We start from the raw sequence: 19983 nt of genomic DNA on the forward strand, positions 1-19983 counted from the left end.
TTAACAGCAGCCTCACTATAGAAATCTACACAACTAGGACTGAATGTGGTTTTTTTCAAGCTTTGGTTCCTGAGCTTAAGCACTGCTAAGCAGTTCAACTATAGCCAGTAAGTTACTAAAACAATTATTTTAGTAAAATAAACATTGCTGCGTCCTGAGTAGTAATACTATTTTTTAGTAAACAGTTGTTGAAACCAGTGAAAATTGCACAGCTGTATTCAATGCTTTTAATAGAAGCATTTATTAAACAGAATGAAAAAATTTATTTTCTGTATGGTATCTTGACAAACACATTAGCTTGGTTATTTATGTATTTCACATGGAGCGCTTTGCCAAGAGTATCAGCATCTGCTTGGTACATACATGACTCCCTCTGGTTCTAATTATCTTCAACAATTAAAAATCCATGTTAAAGGAACTATGAATTCTGCTGACAGCAGCAAATTGATACACAGTGTTAACTGACATCTGCTTTCTGTATATCGTAGAATTTAAGTCCCTCCCCTCGCTATTAAAAATAATCATTAACCACAACCAGTTATTGATAAATCTTTAGTGTCTTTGAATGATTGGCACTTTTGCATCTGGAATGGTAGTCTTGACAGTTAAGTGAAAAATGAAAGTGAATTACAATAACTATTAGAGTTTTAATTCTGGAGATGCAAGTAACAATGATTCTGTATATGTTGATACTGAATGTCTACCATGCTGCAGAAGCCCAAAATGTGATGACATTGAAGTGTCCATCTATTAGACATACAGTGCAAGTTATTTCTAGTCTCTTTAGTAACATTTTCAGCATGTTGAAAACAGGATGAGTTGGCAACTGAAGAACCTATGAAATGCAAGAATACTACTTAGCTAATTTTCCAGCCCTACAACTTCAAACAAATCTGAGTTATAAGGTGAACAACCACAGCCTTCCTATAAACTGCCAGCATAAGAACCCAGTGTTTTCAATCAGTCAAACAGCTGATCCCCATGGAGTACCATACTACTGTAGTTACTTCATCTTTGCTAGTTCTGTAACAGTGGGACAGCATTCTGCTAGTTTGAGTTCTAATCTAGATGTTTCCTAGAACTGTCAAGTTATTCAGCTACAACTAATCTGAACTAGTATTCACAGTACCTGAAAAGAACAGAATCTGGTCACATCTTAAGCTCAAGAATAATAAACCCCTGGTTATCACATTTAAAATCTATAGTTTATCAGCTTGTAACAGCTATCTAGAAAAGGCTTGATCCATTACAAACTTCAGACCTTGCCTAGAGCTTAGGGAAGAACAGCTTCCAATGTTCTTGCCCACCATGCAACTGGACAACATACACTTCTCCCAACACGGAAAGTCATTATAACAATCAAAGGTGCTATTTTTACATGTTAGCTTTTCTAGTTACCCTGTTATTTACTGGTCTCAAAGTAGAAACTGATTCACTATCACAGGGCATTCTCACATGTGGTGGGTTGACCCTTGCTGGACACCAGGTGCTCACCAAAGCCACTCTATCACTCCCCTTCTCAGCCGGACAGGGGAGAGAAAATATAATGAAAGGCTCATGGATTGAGATAAGGACAGGGAGAGATCATTCACGAATTACTGTCAAGGGCGAAACAGACTCGACTTGGGGAAATTAATTTAATTTATTGCCAATTAGAAGTCAGAGTAGGGTAATGAGAAAATAAAAACTAAATCTTAAAACACCTTCCTCACACCCCTCACTTCTTCCCAGGCTCAACTTCAGTCCTGATTCTTCTACCTCCTCCGAGCAGTTCAGGGGGACAGGGAGCGGGGGTTGCAGTCAGTTCATCACACACTCCTTCCTCCTCAGAGGAAGGACTCCTCACACTCCTTCCCTGCTCCAGCGTGGGGTCCTTCCCACAGGAGACAGCCCTCCACAAACTTCTCCAATGTGAGTCCTTCCTGTGGGCTGCAGTTCTTCACAAACTGTTCCAGCACGGGTCCTTTCCACAGGGTGCAGTCCTTCAGGAACAGACTGCTCCAGCGTGGGTCCCCCACTGGGTCACAAGTCCTGCCAGCAAGCCTGCTCCAGCATGGGTTCCTCTCTCCACAGGTCCTGCTAGGACTCTGCTCCAGCATGGGCTCTCCACGGGGTCACAGCCTCCTTCAGGCACATCCACCTGCTCCAGCAAGGGGTCCTCCACAGGCTGCAGGTGGATATCTGCTCCACCATGGACCTCCATGGGCCGCAGGGGGACAGCCCGCCTCACCATGGTCTCCACCACCAGCTGCAGGGCAATCTCTGCTCCGGCGCCTGGAGCACCTCTTCCCCCTGCTTCTTCACTGACCTCGGTGTCTGCAGAGCTGTTGCTCTCACATTCTCACTCCTCTCTCCGGCCTCAGTTACTGTTGCACGGCATTTTTTCCCCTTCTTAAACAGGTTATCCCAGAGGCGCTACCACTGTCGCTGATGGGCTCGGCCTTGGCCAGTGGCAGGTCTGTCTTGGAGCTGGCTGGCATTGGCTCTGTCAGACATGGGGGAAGCTTCTAGCAGCTTCTCACAGAAGCCACCCCTGTAGCCCGCCCGCTACCAAAACCTGGCCACACAAACCCAATACATCACACTTCTGAACAAACACCATGAGTTTCCTATCATGATTCATTTGAAAGTATAAGGCCTGAGCCTGCCAACAGGAAAGTCTTACTGCAAAATTCATTAAAAGTTTTAACAAGATGTTTTCATGCTTACCTACAGCAAGATACGTATTGTTATGCAAATCTTGTAACAAGTAGTATCTAGCAAACCCCAATGTCCTCAAAAGTCTTGGTGATGTCTTTATAGCTTCTTGCAGGCCTAATCATCTTCCTGCACACACTCATTAGAGAAGTGAGTTGTAGCTAGCAATTAAAAACAATTACATTAGCATTGAGTTTATGCACAACAAGCTAAAACAAATTTCCTTCTTTGGCCAGTATAGATGACCTTAGCTGTAAAATTATTCTGACACAAAAAACAACTGCTAATTTTAAGGAGGTAGGAGAAACTGTTTAACTAAGTTCTCTTTTCTACTGCCCCATATCATTCCTACAAAGGAACTAAGCCTCCACTGAACACCATTAATGAAGGCTGTTGGTTCATGTGCTAATGGCTTCCTCAGAATAATACCAAATTAATTGCTGCCTCACAGTTCAGAGTGACTAGGGAAAAGCAGCAGTTGGGCATTCATGTTAGGTGACACAAAACACATTAGTTTCTTATTCCAATTTAGTCTTGGTCAGGCTTTTACTCTGTCCTCAAAACATGCCTCTGGTCTTCCATTATGTGCTGTTTTGGTAATTGAAATATTTTGGTGAAAACTTTTGAGTAGACGGTTTTTACCATGTGGACATTAATACCTTGGTAGAGAATAAATTTCATACCAAGATACAAGGATAGTGTTAAATTATTTTGATGAACATTTATTATATATTTTGGAATTGTGCTGCACACTGCTGTAATTTACAAGCTACATACAAAGCTGAACCAAGATACTGAATCCACACACAAAGGATTTTTAAGGTAGATACCCAGATTTGAATGTGCTCTACATCTTCTGTATCATCACCTGAAATTTACCTACAAAGAAAAAGCAAAGTCAGATCAAAGTATCACCATTAGAGTTATTTTTCCAACTAATTATTTTATTATAATCATTTTGTTAAAAGAAATAGTAAGGAACATTTCAATCTTACGGTTTAATTGTGAACAATCTAGCCATTATTTAAATTTAGCATTTAACTCCAGCTGAACAGCTTTTTCTTTCTTTTGTTTAAGTTGATCCATGTCCCACATCACAACAGTTTTGTCAGCTAAATTTAAAATTTGTGCAAAGTCTGTGGAGATTTTTAAATCCACCTTAAGCAGTGTGGGCAGTTACAATGGACTTCACTTACTAACTTTCTTAATGACTTCTGTAGAGAAAGAGCATGTATCTACTTGTTTTTATCTTCACTTGTTCAAATAGCCTTCTGGACGTACATCCTTATGCATTTGATGCTTCCAAATATAAATATAACTTTTTAGTTTTGCTTTCCACACAGTATCATGGAGGTTCACCCTCTGTCAGTATTTTCTAAACACTAAAGCATTTAGTGACAGGCCATACCCTGAAGTTCATACTGACTCCTGTGGCCCAGCAGCTTCAAACTAATTCCACCTTGATAAATGCTTATACAGTGGTGAAGCCAGTAAGGAAAGTTACCAAGTGAGCTAATAATTGAATACTCCGAGAACTACTTACATGCAGGCATTGATGAAACTTCAGCTGTTACAATACTCTTTATTCCCAAATTCGATAGGCCTCCTCTGATTAGTCCACAGGTAAATGCTAAATACTAAATATAAAGTTGCACTTTAAATAAGTGTCGGGGTGAAGCTTGTTGCTAAAGATTGAAACTAAGTACTCAAGAACAATACTTAAAACTTAGACAATATAAAACTACGGAGGTTTTGTCATTATGCTTGAGAGACTTTGTCATGTCTCTAATAGACAAAAGCTCTGATATTTGGTACAGCAGAGCTCACAATACAGATTTCTCTTGTTTAGATCACTATCTTGACCCACTTGTTTCTATTTCCATTAAACCTGTAGGAACTTAATATCCTTAAAACAATTATTCCCAAGACTTAGCTGAAATTAGCAACTGGTATTAAAAGTCAATGAAGGAGAAACAGTCCAAGATAGCATTCTTGCACAGGCTGCATCTTAGAATACAAGGGACTGCAGATACTTAGAATATACGTTGCAAAACAAAAGAAACATCTCACCAAACACCAAAAGAAATCCCAAGGACATCAGCCTGCAACTGTGATGACTAAGAAGATCAAGAATTAAGAAACCATAAAATGGAACTGAATGCCCCATTTCTTACATACACATGAACCAAAGTGCTTTGTAAGAGGTTCTGCAGAGGCACTGATTTTACTTACCTAAACTATTAGCCTAACTCAGCATCCACACTCAAAACTATTTTTAATTGGTGGAAGATCTTTCTGAATGAAAGACAAACATGACAACAGCAAGTTTCACAATGACTATGACCATTTCTTGAACCATAAATTAAATCCACTGTTCCGAAACAAGGTGCATTCCTAAAAAGCATAGGTTTTGGAGACTAAACTTTAGCTGCCCTTTTGAAGAGTTTGTATCCATTCAATTACAAAATGTAAAGTTGTTATTAATAGATAAGATAATTCAAATCAAACTTGTAGATCTCAAGGATAAAACTGAAGGGTACCTTTGGTGCATGTTCTAAATACTGCTTTCCTGCAGACATTTGTGTCAAGAGACGAAATTTATTGTCTTGAAGGACATAAATACCCTGTTTAAAAAAAAAAGTTTTTTAGTTGAATATGCAGTAACATGTAATCAACATTTTATGTGAAGAGATTTGATTTGTAGAAACAATATATATGTTCTCAGGTTGAAAAACGAGATTTTACACTAAGGCATATGTGATTTAAGTTTAAACTGTATTATTTACTTACATGAAATATCAAAAGAAAAGAAAAGATAATTAATTGTGATTTTACAACAAAACCCCTAGATAATAATATGATCAGTTAACCCTAAAAAATGTTTATTTACATTCTTCTTGGAAGAGTCCTTCCAATGCTCAGAAACAATAATTCCATATTAGAAAGTTTTTGTTAATATATCAAATGCATCTTGATTTTTATATTCAAATCTTAATCTTCATTTTGTATGCAATTCACTATTATTCTCAAATTCAGTGAGAATTATCTTCTTTAACAGTGATACAGGCAACAATATCCAGCAGATGATCAAGTTAGAAGTCTAGTGTTTTCTACATGACAATTTTGTGCCACAATATGCATTTTAATAAATTAAATATGAACACAGTATAGCTTAATCTACACCTGTCATTTTAATTTCTTTCCTAATGACTGTGCTACTTCGGAACTTCATAACCCTTGAAAATAAATTAAGGCTGCATATACAATTGAGACCTAAGCTCAATACTGCAGCTTGCTTTGAACTCAAAAACAGATTTCTAAGGTAATTATTATCTGTTAAAGTTACTACTTGATAAACAGCTCACTGAAAAATAAACTATTTTATTTGGCACAATCCTTGTACAAATTCTCTTGTTCCTACTTTGATACAATAGGAAAATGGCCATAAGAAAACCAAGTGGTTCAAAAGGAGAAAGATCTTTTTACTCTAGTGAAATGGCTCCTTAAATTATTTTGATCTTGCTTTAGGAACTGTGGCTGTCGATATAGGAAAGGACATAGACAACGCAATTTCACCAACATGCAAATTTGGGAAGTTTTTCAGCTGTTTCTCATACAAGTATGTTCAGTAGAGTGCAACTAAGTGTCTCAACTGCTGAAAACTGTAAATATTCTTCAAAATAAAAAAATTACTTCAAGGCAGCCATTCTATTTAAATAGATGTTAAGACAGCAATATCACTTTCTCACACTAGTTTTCTACTAAAATTTATTGGGAGACACATAAAAAAAGTTCTTGTTTAAGTGTTAACTGTAATCGTTACTGTCCTGTCACTTTGTAACTCTGCAACAGCACATATGAAATTCAAAGCATTTAATCTTTTCAAACAGGCTACCAATAAAGACATCACAAGCAATTACTAAATTGTATTCTGAAGCTATATGCTAACATGAAACTTAGAAACCTGCTTTTTAAACAAAACAAAGAATATTTTGGGTTTCTTTTCAGGTAATTAATTCCAGATCAAGAAAAAAAAATGTGCTAGTAACTGACAACTGTTACTGATTTTGTAAGTTAAATCTTATGCTACAACATTAGTACCTGATGATTAGTCCTGAGGTTATCTATTTGTTTTTTGAATACAGTTGTCCAAAAATCTTTGCAAATGAACTTCATAATATCTAATTCATCCTTGAACCTGGCAGTATCTTTTGTAAACCTAAGAGATAAGTGAGAAATATATCAATAATGAAGGTAACACACAACTTGACCGATTAAATAGAAAAAGAAAATACAAAAAAAATGATACTATGCAACATTATTTTTGAAAGCATGACTTCAGACCCTCAAAAGCCTCCACACGACCTCAGAACGAGGGAGCTGAAGTTGGATGTGCAGCAAGTCATCGTGCATCCCCAAAGGGCCTGGGGAAACAAGGAGGCAATGTGCTCGGTCGCAAAGTTCCAAGGACTAAGAGTGCTTTAGAAAAAACGAAATAGAGTAGCCAATAAAAAATTATGTTTAAGAAAGAAACTAGAAAGAGAAGAAAATCATGAAACGTACCAGAAGTAGGAAACATGCAGAACTAGGTCTACAAAAAGTGCAATTGAAAAGGACTATAAGTATTAACAGTAACCATGTACCCTAACTCAGTTTTCATGAGGAAATGCGCTGGGAAAATACATACTCCAAAACTGTCCTGTGGTATTCAAACACAGGTCCCCGCACGAATGAGATGCCAGAACTTACAGTAAAAGGAACGCATCCGCAGCGTAACTCTCTGTCCACCCAAAGCAGCGAGCAGCTTCCCACCGAGTGGGCGAACATTCCTGGCCCCAGCAGGCCGGGAAGGAGGGGACGTCGGCCCTCACCGGGCAGACCCAGGGGAAAACCCCCGAGGACGAACAACGCCCGCCGGCCCCGGGAGCAGGAAGAGGGGCGCTGCGAGGGGCCGGCTGGGGGTGAGGCTGCGGCAGCGGCGGGGACTCACCTCTCGATCAGCCCCTGCCCGACACGGAAGCCCATGCTCTCCAGCTTGGTGGTGCAGCGGCCGTTCTCCTGCAAGACACAAGGCGCCGCCGCCGCTTTATCCCGGCCGCTGCCGGGCGGCCCCCAGGGCGGCCCCGGCCCCACTCACCCCTTCACCCTGCTCGGCAGCGCGGTACAGTCCCGCCACCATCTCGTTGTGCAGCAGCAGGAAAAGCGCCTCGTCCGCCATCTCCGCTCCGCGGCGGCGCTCCCCCCCGCCGCCGCCGCCTCGCCCTCAGCCGGCACCGCGGCAAGGGCCAGCTGCCGCCGGGGCCCGCCGCCGCGCCGCCCCTTCCGGCTGGGGTGAGGGCGCGGCCGGGCCCCGTAAGCCTCTGATGCTCCCAGCGAGGCGGAGCGGCCCAGCAGCGGCGGCCTGACTGGTTCTCCCCGTCGGGGAACCGCTGAGGCGTTCCCGCCCGCCGCCGCCTGTGGAAGGCCTGCCGCGGCTGGCTGGCGCCGGCTGAAGCCTCTCCTGAGGCGGGAAAGACCCTTTTGCGTTGTCGCTTTCCAGAGTCCCCTGCCTCGGGCGGTGGCGCGAACCGGGGCTGCACAAGCGAGTGCCGTGAAGGAAGGGGGTCCGCAGCTGGGGGCAAACGCGTCTCCTCCCTGCGGAGCTGCCCGCCTTACTGCTGGGGGTTGAAATGGGGGGGGGGGGTATTGCCGTCACAACGTCACTCGTTCATTCGCCTTCCATTTCCTGCCGCTATGAAATGGCAGCGGGCTCGCGCCGGGGGCGCACCCCAGCCCCTCCACAGAAACGGCACCGGCTGCCCGGCGGGGAAGAGCGCAGTTAAAAACCTCGCTACCCCAGGCGCCAGGGATAACGTCCAGCAACGGCGTTCTACAGCCGCCAAGTAGGGAGCCAGCTGCCGAAGCCCAAGCCGCCACGCGTGGGGTGACGGGCGGAAGGGCAGGCGCGGACCCGGCAGCGCCCCCCAGCGCGAGGCCGCCGCCAACCCCCTGGACCCGGTCTGCGCGCCACCGGGCAGCCCGCCAGCCCTCAGTAACGTCCCCGCCTATTGGCTCGCCTGGCGCGGCGGCCTCTGTAGCGGAGCGGTGATTGGTCCCCGCCCGAGCCGCCTGCGTGCTGGCTTGTCGGCCCCATAGAGAGTGGGAAAGTAGGATGCGTCCTAGGAGGGTGGGGATAAACGTCCTCGAAGTGGCTTTCTGATTGGGCTGCGGGAAATTGACGCATGAGTTCCCGTTAGCTCTGAGCGGTGTCACTCCGGCGGTCCCTTTGGTGATTCGTAGAGCTGGCAGGCAGAGGCTTCCAGCAGTTGGTCGGTCGGGATGCCACTCTGCCTCTGGACTCTGTGATTGGTGGGCGCCTTCAGGGAGCCTTTCCCGCGGGGCGTGCCCTTTCCTTTCGTGCCCGATTATTGGCGGCCGGAGGGGACCGCCGAGGGGCTATTGGCTGCGCGGGCCCGGCCCGCGGCTGCCGGAGTGGTGGGCTGCCAGGCGGGCCGCGCGTGGGCGGGGCCTCTCCCCTCCCCCCCCCCGTTACCCAGCGGTGCCTTGCGCTGGGCCCCGGCTAGGCCGCGCTGCGGGCGGGATGGCGGTGGCGGTGCGTGCGCTGCAGGAGCAGCTGGAGAAAGCCAAGGAGAGCCTCAAGCACGTGGACGAGAACATCCGCAAGCTCACGGGACGGGACCCCAATGACGTGAGGTGAGGCGGGGGGCCGCCAGTGGGAGGAACGGCCCGGCGGCGGGAAGGTGGATGCGTGAGGAGCGGCCAGGCCGGGGGGGGGGGCGGGGAGAGGGGACGGGTGTGTGCCGCGCTGTTGTCCCGGGGGGGTGCGTGAGGGACGCGAGGGGTGGCCGGTGAGGAGCTGCCCGCAGCCTGCCGCCCCCACAGGCCGCCCCCGCGCCCTTCTCCGGGCCATCCCCGCTCCTCTGGCGCAGCGCGGGAGGGGGGGAGGGTGGTGGGGCCCCGCTCCCGCTGGTTTGCTGGTGGTGTCTGCCCGTGGCGGCGGGGGTGGAGGGGGACACAACCGTGGGGTGCGTGAGGAAATGGCTGTGGCCGCGGGCATCTCTGACTGGGCGAGCTGCAGCGCCCCGGGGAGCCTCCCTGCGGCGGCTTGGGAGGGCCGGGGCAAGTACCGTTAACAGCGCCCGCTGTCTCTTGCAGGCCCCCTCAAAACAGACTGTTAGCCATCACAGGCCCTGGTGGAGGTAGAGGGCGTGGGAGCTTATTGCTAAGGTAAGGAGCTGCAGAAACGGGCAGTGGGGTTTCTTCCACTCGTTATCCTGGCATTGGTTTGCTGTCCTTACACTGGGGTGTTTTATATTTCTCGTCTGATCCCGTTGCTCATTGTACTGCTGTTTCAGTAAGCAGGCACCAAAGCTGGCCTACAGGGCATTTGGGATTTTATATCACCGCCTGACATTTAAAGTGCTTTCTCATTCTGAGTTATAATAAGTTTAAACTGGTCGTTTTCACTAGCCCTTTTAGCTGTTAGCCTGAAAAATAAGGGGAAACATCAAAGTTAAGGGAGGTGTTATGTGGTATCTGGGACCTTGTCTCTTTGAAATCTTTCAAAATCAGTCTCTCAGTAATTAAGAAACTGGTAGCTGTTCCAGGAAGAATAGAAAGAGTTGAAGGCGACAGGAATTTTAAAACACATGTAGGTAAAACCACTAGAGTTTTGTTGTGGGTTTCCCTCCCCCACCCCCACCCCCCCAAGTAGGATGAAAAGGCCAATTTTTGTTCAGTAGTTCTTTTTTAATGGAGTATGTAGTGGATTTTTTGTTGAATTTCAATATTAAACTGCTGGTTTAAGGCTCAATACATCTTGAAAATTGTTGCAAATATGAACACTTGAACATAGTGGGGCTTCTTGTTTTAGTGTAGCTACTCAATTAAACAACAGCAGAAATTCAAGTTAAAATTAGTTGGTCCACAAGCAGTATGTTTCAACGCTTCATTGCAGTAGTAACAGTAAATGATGATAGAGCTGAGTAAAATGTATTGTTACATTATGACCACAAAGTCAAAATACAGTTTGATTGTGCAGGCTTAAGGTGGACCTGGGATTAGCCTAATTTGTTCTGAGATCACAAGTGTTTTCTTTTTAGGCGTGGATTCTCGGATAGTGGAGGAGGACCCCCAGCCAAACAGAGGGATCTTGAAGGGGCAGCCAGTAGGTGAGTGCAAAAACTGACGCAGAGAACTTGCTTTATCAGAATGAGAATTTATAACAGTAAAGTTAAAATACTTCGATTCAATAACTGTTAATAACTGAGAACTTCCACTGTCATCTTCAGAGATTACATATTCAAGACTTGTTGGAAATGTATTTAGATGATAACAATTGACTGTGGTGAAATTTTTTTTTTTCATACCTTATAGCAATATAAAGATTAGAGCAATAATATGAAGGGATAACAATACAAAGATTCTTGGAATTTTCTGTTTTACTTGGTGTACAGTCTGCTATATTATATTATGCTTAGTAGCCCAGATTTGTTTTCAGTAGACACAAATTTAATTATGACCAAGATCACCCATTCAATAAATTGAATGTGTATAGTGTGATAATAGACTCAGATTTTGAGCTTTCACATCTGGGTGCAGATCCATCAGATGTGACTGATTATATTGAGCTTCATTCTACGGGCACTTACGTGCAATGGTAGTTCTTGACTAAAGCAAGGCTTGCTTTTGAATTTTTTGAGTTAATACAAAATGAATACTGTGAAACGGCTTTACCAGTAGTAAAGGGCTGTTCCACAAAGCTGAGAGTGAAAGCTAAAAATAACTTTTATTTAACACACTACCTAGTTGTTCTTTGTTAAAGCCTCAGTTCATCCAAATTCTCAGGTCCTAAGTCCTCTGCCCCTCCTCACCTGTTTTCTAGATATTTGGCTAGGTAACTTAAATAGCATTTCCATTTGAAAAATCATACCAACCTTTATGTCTTGATGCATTTAAATCTGTCTCACGATCCCCTTATACCAGTAGCCATTTCAGAGATTCTGGAAAAAGAAAAGTGCAAACATTAAAAACAAGAAATAAATTCCAAAGGTATTCTAAAAAGTCAAATATGGTAGTAATGTGGGCTCTTCTGTTATACTTTACTGTGCAAATTGTATTAAAACTTACACTGTTTTCTCTCACTGATTTTTACCAACAGTAGATTCTGTCTGTAAAATGCTACTTACTGGTCACTGGAACAGTGGGGAGATTTTTACTGGAAGTGTTGGTTCTTCTGACTAGATATGCTAACTTGTATTTTTCTCATGTTAGAACAGATGCTGTCCTAAATGTGTGCTTTTTAGTGACCACTAATGCTTTTTCTTCCTCAGGCTGGGTGGAGAACGTCGGACAAGAAGGGAATCACGCCAGGAAAGCGACGCAGAGGATGATGATATTAAAAAGGTAATACATGATAAATGGAGCTGTGCAGGAAGAAACTTACTTGTCTGGAACACGAACAAAGTAGTTTGTTTTTCTTTGTTGTAGCCAGCGTTGCCATCTTCTGTTGTTGCTACCTCCAAAGAGCGAACACGTCGAGACCTTATACAAGATCAAAATATGGATGAGAAAGGAAAACAAAGGTATGCAGAAATCTCTCTTTAAGCACTAATGTGGTACTTCTGAGTGCTAGCATAGGAAGTAGCTTTAGATTTTAAAAGTATTGTACAGATGCTATTATGTATCAAAGATGATGTTGAAGAGGTACCATAATGGTATAAAATTGATTTTAAAAAATATTCTCTCAGAATACTTCACAGCAGTAACAACACATAGTTCACTTCACATAACTGACAGGGATTCTACTTCTCAGGCCACCTACAGGAATAGGTTTGCTAGTGCTATTGTAACTGATTCTCTCCGAGTAAGACAGAAACATATATAGCTTCATTGGTTACTTAACATTTTGGAGTGCTAGAACTGTCTTGGTACATCATTTATTTTGTTGGTTGAAGGCTTTTGGGTGTGGGTTTCCCCCCCCCCTTTTTTTTTAACAGGGTAGTTCCATCATGTGTTTATTTTCTCTTATTACTTTCAGACTCATTATTGTGTGTACAGTCTGACCTTCCTTTTGCCTGCTTCTTTTTAGATTCCTCCTGTGTATATCTCCTTTTTCCTATATTTTATTTGTGTCAGGGTAGCTCATAAAAATTCTTGCTGAAATGCATTTCTATTGGGAAGAGGTGTTGGAAAAGCAAATTTGCAACTGTGTCCAACCTCTTGGACTCCATCCACTTCAGTCTGCAGCTGACCTGCTGTAATAATAACCCATACCTCAAATAAATAGAAGAATGAGAGCTGGAATAAGGAACTATAGAGAGCATCTCTGATAAGGACCACAGATCAGTTAGCACAGAAAAGGCACTTGGCTTGCTTCTTTTACAGTTACAACACCACTAACAGACTGCTGTTGCTTCCATCACTGGTTTCCAACTGCTTTCCTCACAGGAAGACTTTCAAAATTCTTAGTGGACTTCCTAGAGCTTCAGGCACTAAAAGTTTGTTTCCTCAGAATTGTAGTTTTACTCTTTTGCACTTCAGTATTCTGGGGAGATGAGAAAACCAGTATTGATCTCTGTGTGACTTATGGTGGAAAGAGGCTCTTTAAGAGGACAGCATCCATTGAACACTTGATTTTTCTCAGTGTCTTCTGGGATGTCATTCATATACAAATACACTTTGAGTAATCTCTAGCTCTCAATTCTTTATTTGTTCTTATTTCTACTGTTTAATATACAAGTACCTTTACCTTTCCATGTCAGGTTTGTGCCACTGTAGTAGAGTGGTACTGAGAGAAGAGAGTAGCATTTCCTTTCTCTCTTAATTGGGTAAAAGTTCAAGGCAAATAAGAGAGTCTGCCTCTTGCTGTAAAGGCTTAATTTGGTATTAAATGGAAAGAAAGAAAAGGTGAAATTCAAGAAATTAGTTCCTGTTCAGAAGAAGGGAATTCCTTGAAGAATTTCACTTAAAAGTTTTCTCAAAACAACACTTAACTGGATGAGAGCAATTCTGGTTTCATCCCACAGTGCAATGTCTCATTGTAGAAGATATTGTTAGGCAAACTGTGACAGATAAGCTTTCACTCCCCTGTGGCTCCATTTCTCCTTAATCCTCTGAGCAGGGCGGAGGAGGGTATGTTTTTCAGAAAGCTCAATGGCCTTCCAGTTCACTGCCTTACTGATGGCTCACACTGTATTTACTCAATCTTTTCTTCAGTACTCTCTTTCTGGATTTTTTTAATATTTCCTTAGTGTCATTATCTCCAGATGTAAAATGTGCAGGCTTCCAATTTTTCCAGTGCTAACTGTGCTGTGTTTTGGATAAGAGCTGTGTCTTACTCTTAAGCAAAATATGATATGTCACTGTAAGTTATATCCTTGGCTGTTGGCACAGTCAATATGTGTTTTCTTGCTAATGGCCTTGAGTAATACTGAGCCTTTAAAAATAAACGTCGCTGAGGTGGAAAGTTTCTCTGATTGTTTAGGCAAATAAAAATCTTAGTACTTGAACTGAATCTCAAACTTCTTTTTCTTTTTATTCAGGAATCGACGTATATTTGGCCTGTTGATGGGCACTCTTCAAAAATTTAAGCAGGAGTCCACCGTTGCTACTGAGAGGGTACTTATTTTTAGTTCTATCAGATTGTAAATAATACAGTACAATTGGTGTGGTTAAGCTGCTTCAAATAGGAATGAAAATTCCCCACTGTGTAGGTTGCCGGTGCAACAAGTTGGTAAGAGTGCATGCAGGTTTTTGTTTGGTTTAGTTTAGTGGAATTGGGGTGGGAGGCAGGAAAGGGACTCTTAACAATTTCATGACTTTACAACGCTATTTCTGACCATGGCAGAAGTGAAAAGGCAGTATTTTGTTGACTGGTTTTTTTAATTGCTGTACACTTTTAAAACATGTCAAACACAAAATAGTTTATCTTTTTTTCTTGTTTACATTATTTGGGGATCATTTCAAAGTGAATGGAATTTAATCAGGTAACTATTTAATAGGTCATAGGCTACTTCTGTAAATAATGGTGGTTCAGTATTGCTGAAACAGTGCCCACCCTGATGTGTTCCAGATGTTTAAATTATAACCAAGTATACAGAAGTTTATGGTTGTATTATGCTATCTGTTTGACTACAAATGGCTTCCTCCTGCCAGATACCAGATTCCCCCAGTACAGATAACAAGAATTCCTGTTTTTAATAAATGGATATGTGATTGTACTGAAGCAAAGGCTTTGTATAGCTTAGTGGTAGCTTCAAAAAACTTGTATATAGGATGGTGGTAACTTTATTCCTAGTATTCCCTTTTAAATTGTGGAGGGTATGGTATTTGTTTACTGTTGCCCTAAATGCATTATTCAGTTAATATTAATAACTTTTAGATTAAAAACAGTGTTTGAAAGTTCTACTTTCAGCAGTCCGGTGGAAGCAGATACAAAGTCTTTAAACTTAAAACCTTTTCTGTGTAGTGTTAGCATAACTAGCTTGCAGTGCTGGTATTGATTACTATCAGATTCAGTAGTTGGATATCTTGCTGTTTTATCTAACTTGCCATGTAGCACATGAGAAAGGACTGAAGTTCTCTGTTGCCTGCTTGCCTTTAAGACAAGAAACTATTGATTAGGATGGTCTAGAAACATGGAGTCCTTGTCTAATTTATAGTAGCATGTGTTTGCATAAAGAGACTTTGAGGAGTTACTGCTCTTTGCAACAAGTTTCTGAGAATTTGTATAGGCGTTGTTCTCTTCATACATAAAAAGTTACTATAAATCAAAGTAGAGGCCTGAGGAGCTTTATGACACAGCTATTTTGTTGTCCAGGCACTAAATTGTATTTTTTTATTAGACAAATATTGTACAATCTGAGCATATGGCTGTCTAGGACATACAAACAGGGCATTCCTGGATTATAGTCATATATCTCATTAGCAATGAATATACTGGAAGTATTCGCAATGTAATTTGGTTTTTTGGTCACAAACACCAGTTTGCAGTCCTTCATTTGTTTCTGGGGGAGTTGACTTTTTTCCCCCCTCCAAGTGGAATACCTGAAATCTATTTCTTTTTTCCTGCCATTGGGGAAAAAAACACGTTGAAGCTTGTATTGAAAATTCAAATCCAAATTGAAGGATAGAAAAGCAGACAGAAGTCCACAGGGGCCCATAACTTTATAGTTAACCCACAAAAAATTAGGTCCCCACAAGCAATGACACTCTTTTCTTCCTGTAACTTAGGAGATATTTCTTAATGTGTCTTTAGGAATGCCTTTAATGATGTAAATAATTCAAAATTTTAATTGGACCAAACGAGAACACTTTCTTGATTTAGAAAAAATACTTAAGATACTTCTTTATTTATCTTAGCAAAAGAGACGACAAGAAATAGAACAAAAACTTGAAGTGCAGGCAGAGGAAGAAAGAAAGCAAGTTGAAAATGAAAGGCGAGAACTGTTTGAAGAAAGACGTGCTAAACAGACAGAGCTGCGGTTACTGGAGCAAAAGGTTGAGCTTGCTCAGTTGGTGAGTTTTAGTTTTGCTCTTGATCTTTCTCTTGTTTAAACTGTCCTTGTGTATCTTAGGGTTATTTTCTTTCATTTCTCAGCAAGAAGAATGGAATGAACATAACGCTAAAATCATTAAATACATAAGAACGAAGACAAAACCCCACTTATTCTACATACCTGGCAGAATGTGTCCTGCTACACAGAAGTTGATGGAAGAGTCACAGAAAAAGATGAATGGTAAGTGGTCTTTGTGATACAAAGGCCCTTGTTCTTGCCTCCCTTTGTTTGCTGTACAACTTTCTTTTAAGTCTCTCTGCTTAAATACATAAATTTCATGGTTAGGACAAACTCTATGTTCTTGCATGGGTGTTCATCATAAGCGAACATTACTCTTTCAGTGACTTATTTTTATGTTGGATGTGCTTTGATTCTCTTACAAGAAGTCAAAAGAGGTGTATGCGTAATCTCAGAGGTATGTGTTTAAAACATAGTCCTTTATATTAGCTTTAGTACCCAGATGTATGCCAGTGCAGCAAGTTAGTTTTTGAAAAGGCAGATTCTATGGATTGAAGACCTGAGGAAATGCAGGTTTTTGCAAAGGATTTGAAAAGTGTTTTCTTAAGCATAGCACTAGAACTTTATGATGTTTTTTTTTTTTTAACCTTAACGTATATTCATTTCTGTTTCACAGGATGACTAGATTTTTCTTTTGGAAAACAATTTTAAAAACTGCAGTTGATGGTAGTCCTACTGTTCCATTTTATTAAACTGAGAATGTATTGGTTTTTTTTTTCTTAAGGAGCTTTTCTTTTCTTCATTGTGTGGGGTTGGGGGATAAGAGAAGCTAGCTCACCTGTTTGAATAGCTTACATTATTTAAGCTTTCTTATTACCTAACCAGCTTTTTGCTGATTCTTACTGTCTTTTGTTTACCTTAGGAAGTATAACCTTGTTAATATATAAATACCAGGAAATTAAGGTATTGTTTTGATATACTGTTGGTTGGATTGATTTTAATGAAGTCAAAAACTCTTTTTGTTAGCTTAGATTTAGGGCTTTACTGTTCTGATATTCAGCTGAGCTGACTATCCCCTTTGCTTTGTTTTCTTAAGGTAACTAGCAGTCTCTTTCATTATGCATGAATGGCTTGCTACTTCCGAATGAATAAGGACACAGTACTTATAAGTTAAAACAATTTGATAACTTAGTGGCTCATAGTTAAGGGGAAAATAGACTTCAGTGTCTGTAGATTATCTGAAACTATTATTTATGCATTTATTCCCTAGCACTCTTTGAAAGCAGGCGAAATGAATTTGCAGAGCAGATTAACAAAATGGAGGCCAGGCCCAGAAGACAATCTGTGAAGGAAAAAGAACAGCAGGAGGTGCAGAATGAAGAAAAGAAGGAAGAACAGAACAAGGAGCAGGAAGAGGGTAAGGTGGCTCAGCAGGTGGAAGAGTTGGAGACAGGTAATCAGCACAATGATGTAGAAATGGAGGAGGTAGGGGAGGAAAAGGGAAAAATAGGTTCAGGGCATAGTGATGCAGAGAAAGAACAGGAAGAGGATGAACAGAAACAGGAAATGGAGATTAAAGTAGAAGAGACTACCGAGGTGAGGGAGAATGACAAGCAGCAGGATGGTCAGCATGAAGAGGTCACAGCTGTAAAAGAGGAAAGTGAAAACATTCAGCCAGTGGATAATGAGCAGGATGTGGCTGAAATGAATGAGGCAGATAGTGTAGAACCTGTAGAAAATGAAAACGGCAAAGAAGTGGAACCAGAAACAGAGTGTGATGCTCAGCCAGAAAAAGTGTGTAATGTTCCTTCTCCCGAGAAGGAGAAAGGTATCAAACCAGAAATTGAAGCTGAACCTGAAGAAAAACAGGAGAAGGCACCTGAAGCTCAGCCAGAACCTGTGGCTGAGGCTCTATCTCAGCCACAGTCTGTGCCACTGCCACAGTCACCTCAGTTGTCTCAGTCCACTCAGGATACAGAGCCCCAGACAGACAAGGATGAAAATGCTGTGGTGTCTGTAAAGGTGGTTGAGGCACAGACAGAGCAGAGTCAGATACCGAGTGTAGAAATTAAGAGTAAGACTAGGAGTAGAAGCAGGGGTAGGGCAGGGAACAAAACTGGTAAGAGTCATAGCCGTAGTAGCAGCAGCAGTAGTAGCAGTAGTACTTCAAGCAGTACTAGTAGTGGAAGTAGTTCCAGCACTGGCAGCAGTAGCAGTCGGAGTAGTTCCACCAGCAGCAGCACTACAAGTGGAAGTACTAGCAGGGACAGTAGCAGCAGTAGCTCTAGCAGTAGTGAAAGTAGAAGTCGAAGCCGAGGAAGAGGGCATAACAGAGATAGAAAACGCAGAAGGAGCACGGACAGGAAGCGAAGGGATGCTTCAGGAGTAGATAGAAGTCACAAGTCCTCAAAAGGTGGGAGTAGAGATACCAAAAGCTCAAAGGATAAAAGTTCAAGATCTGACAGAAAGAGGTCTATATCAGAAAGTAGTCGGTCAGGCAAGAGAACTTCACGGAGTGAAAGAGACCGTAAATCAGACAGGAAAGACAAAAGGCGTTAACAGAAGAGACCAAGCTTCCTTAGCCTAATCTTTGCAGCGGAAGATTATTTGAGTGAAAGGATTCCTTGTAAGGAGGAGGAGAAGGCTGCCTTAAGAATTGCATGCTGTAAAAAATCTTTTGGAAAAATGCAGACTGTTTACCAGGCATTCTTGTACTTTTTACATAATTTTGTAAAAGGTTACTTACCAAAATTATGTGAAGTTCCTGAAAATGTAAAAATAAAAGATTAACACTCCTTTGCATCTTTTTTTAAATATCCTGTACTCATTCAGATCCTCTGTATATTTTAATAGGTAAACCTTTAAGTAGGGGTGATCACTTCTTCTGTATCATACACTTTTTTTTTTGTAGAAATAAATGTGCGTTTTAAATAAATTGTTTGGGATGTCCTGTTGACAAATTCCCCTTTTAGATCATATGTAGGGAGGCAATGTTGCAGGAAACAAAATTTTGCTTTTCCTCTCTATTCATTGCAAGAATGGGAGTCTTAAGACCCAGTAAAGGGAGTAATCTCTCCAGTGCTGGGTAGGAAGGGAAAGTAATTGATTTGGATCTATACCTTTTGTTTTGTTCTGTAATCACAAGCTCTTACTCAATTCTATCTTCCAGTTTTATAAAACTTTTTCCTATCCATAGGCAAGCAGTGATTAAATGGGAATGTTAACACTGGCCAAGATAGCTCAAGTCAGTCTGGAATACCACTCTTATCTGCCTTCTGCAGGTGCTTTGGTAGTATTTACATCTATGTTCTGGACACAGTTAATCTGTTTAATGATGTTCCTTGCTTTGATGGCCAGTGGAAGAAAGACCAGCTTGCTTCTCAACCAGGATTCTTTTTATTTTAGTTGCAGACTAATCTTTGATCCCTTCATACCACTAGGAATAATTACATTGCAGTGTTGGAGTTACCTGGGACTACCTAATACTAATGTTGTGTGCGTGCAAGAATGCTTTCTGAATGTATTTAATACAACTTAAAAGTGGTATGGTGTTATCTATGAAGGTGAATACTGTTTTTATATAATTTTGTATGGAAAACAATAACATCTGTCGCTCTGTTCTGTACATGTGCAAATAAATGTGGCTTTGTAGACTACTCTCTCGATGCCTATGATGTTTTCTATAACACAGGTGTATTACCTTAGTCTTTCTACATTTAAAGCATGAATCATAATTGCAGGTGACTGTACCTTAGAAGCTCTGTATCCA

At 41.8% G+C, this 19983-nt stretch overlaps 2 protein-coding genes across 3 annotated transcripts; one reads left to right on the top strand and one right to left on the bottom strand.

Annotated features, from left to right (window-relative positions):
• Positions 1-2364: 2364 nt before the first annotated feature.
• Positions 2365-8024, bottom strand: TRAPPC6B (trafficking protein particle complex subunit 6B). 2 transcript variants are annotated; one of them, XM_075503192.1, is made up of 7 exons: positions 7835-8024; positions 7688-7755; positions 6799-6916; positions 5238-5321; positions 4241-4334; positions 3528-3576; positions 2365-2858 (listed from the first exon to the last, which is right to left on the bottom strand). In XM_075503192.1, the coding sequence occupies exons 1-6, from the start codon at positions 7913-7915 to the stop codon at positions 3545-3547; spliced, it is 477 nt and encodes a 158-aa protein (XP_075359307.1). In that variant the 5' UTR covers positions 7916-8024; the 3' UTR covers positions 2365-2858; positions 3528-3544. The 2 variants fall into 2 exon arrangements, with proteins under 2 accessions (XP_075359307.1, XP_075359306.1); XM_075503191.1 differs by lacking the exon at positions 2365-2858 and having other exon boundaries at positions 3392-3576; positions 7835-8023.
• Positions 8025-9197: 1173 nt separating this feature from the next.
• On the top strand, positions 9198-19870 carry PNN (pinin, desmosome associated protein). Its single transcript, XM_075503188.1, has 9 exons — positions 9198-9390; positions 9853-9924; positions 10800-10868; positions 12030-12102; positions 12187-12281; positions 14241-14316; positions 16060-16215; positions 16298-16436; positions 17485-19870. Exons 1-9 carry the CDS (start codon positions 9278-9280, stop codon positions 18771-18773), a joined length of 2082 nt encoding a protein of 693 aa, XP_075359303.1. The 5' UTR covers positions 9198-9277; the 3' UTR covers positions 18774-19870.
• Positions 19871-19983: the final 113 nt, after the last annotated feature.

Source organism: Mycteria americana, chromosome 5, assembly GCF_035582795.1.
Source record: "Mycteria americana isolate JAX WOST 10 ecotype Jacksonville Zoo and Gardens chromosome 5, USCA_MyAme_1.0, whole genome shotgun sequence".
NCBI lineage: Eukaryota > Metazoa > Chordata > Aves > Ciconiiformes > Ciconiidae > Mycteria > Mycteria americana.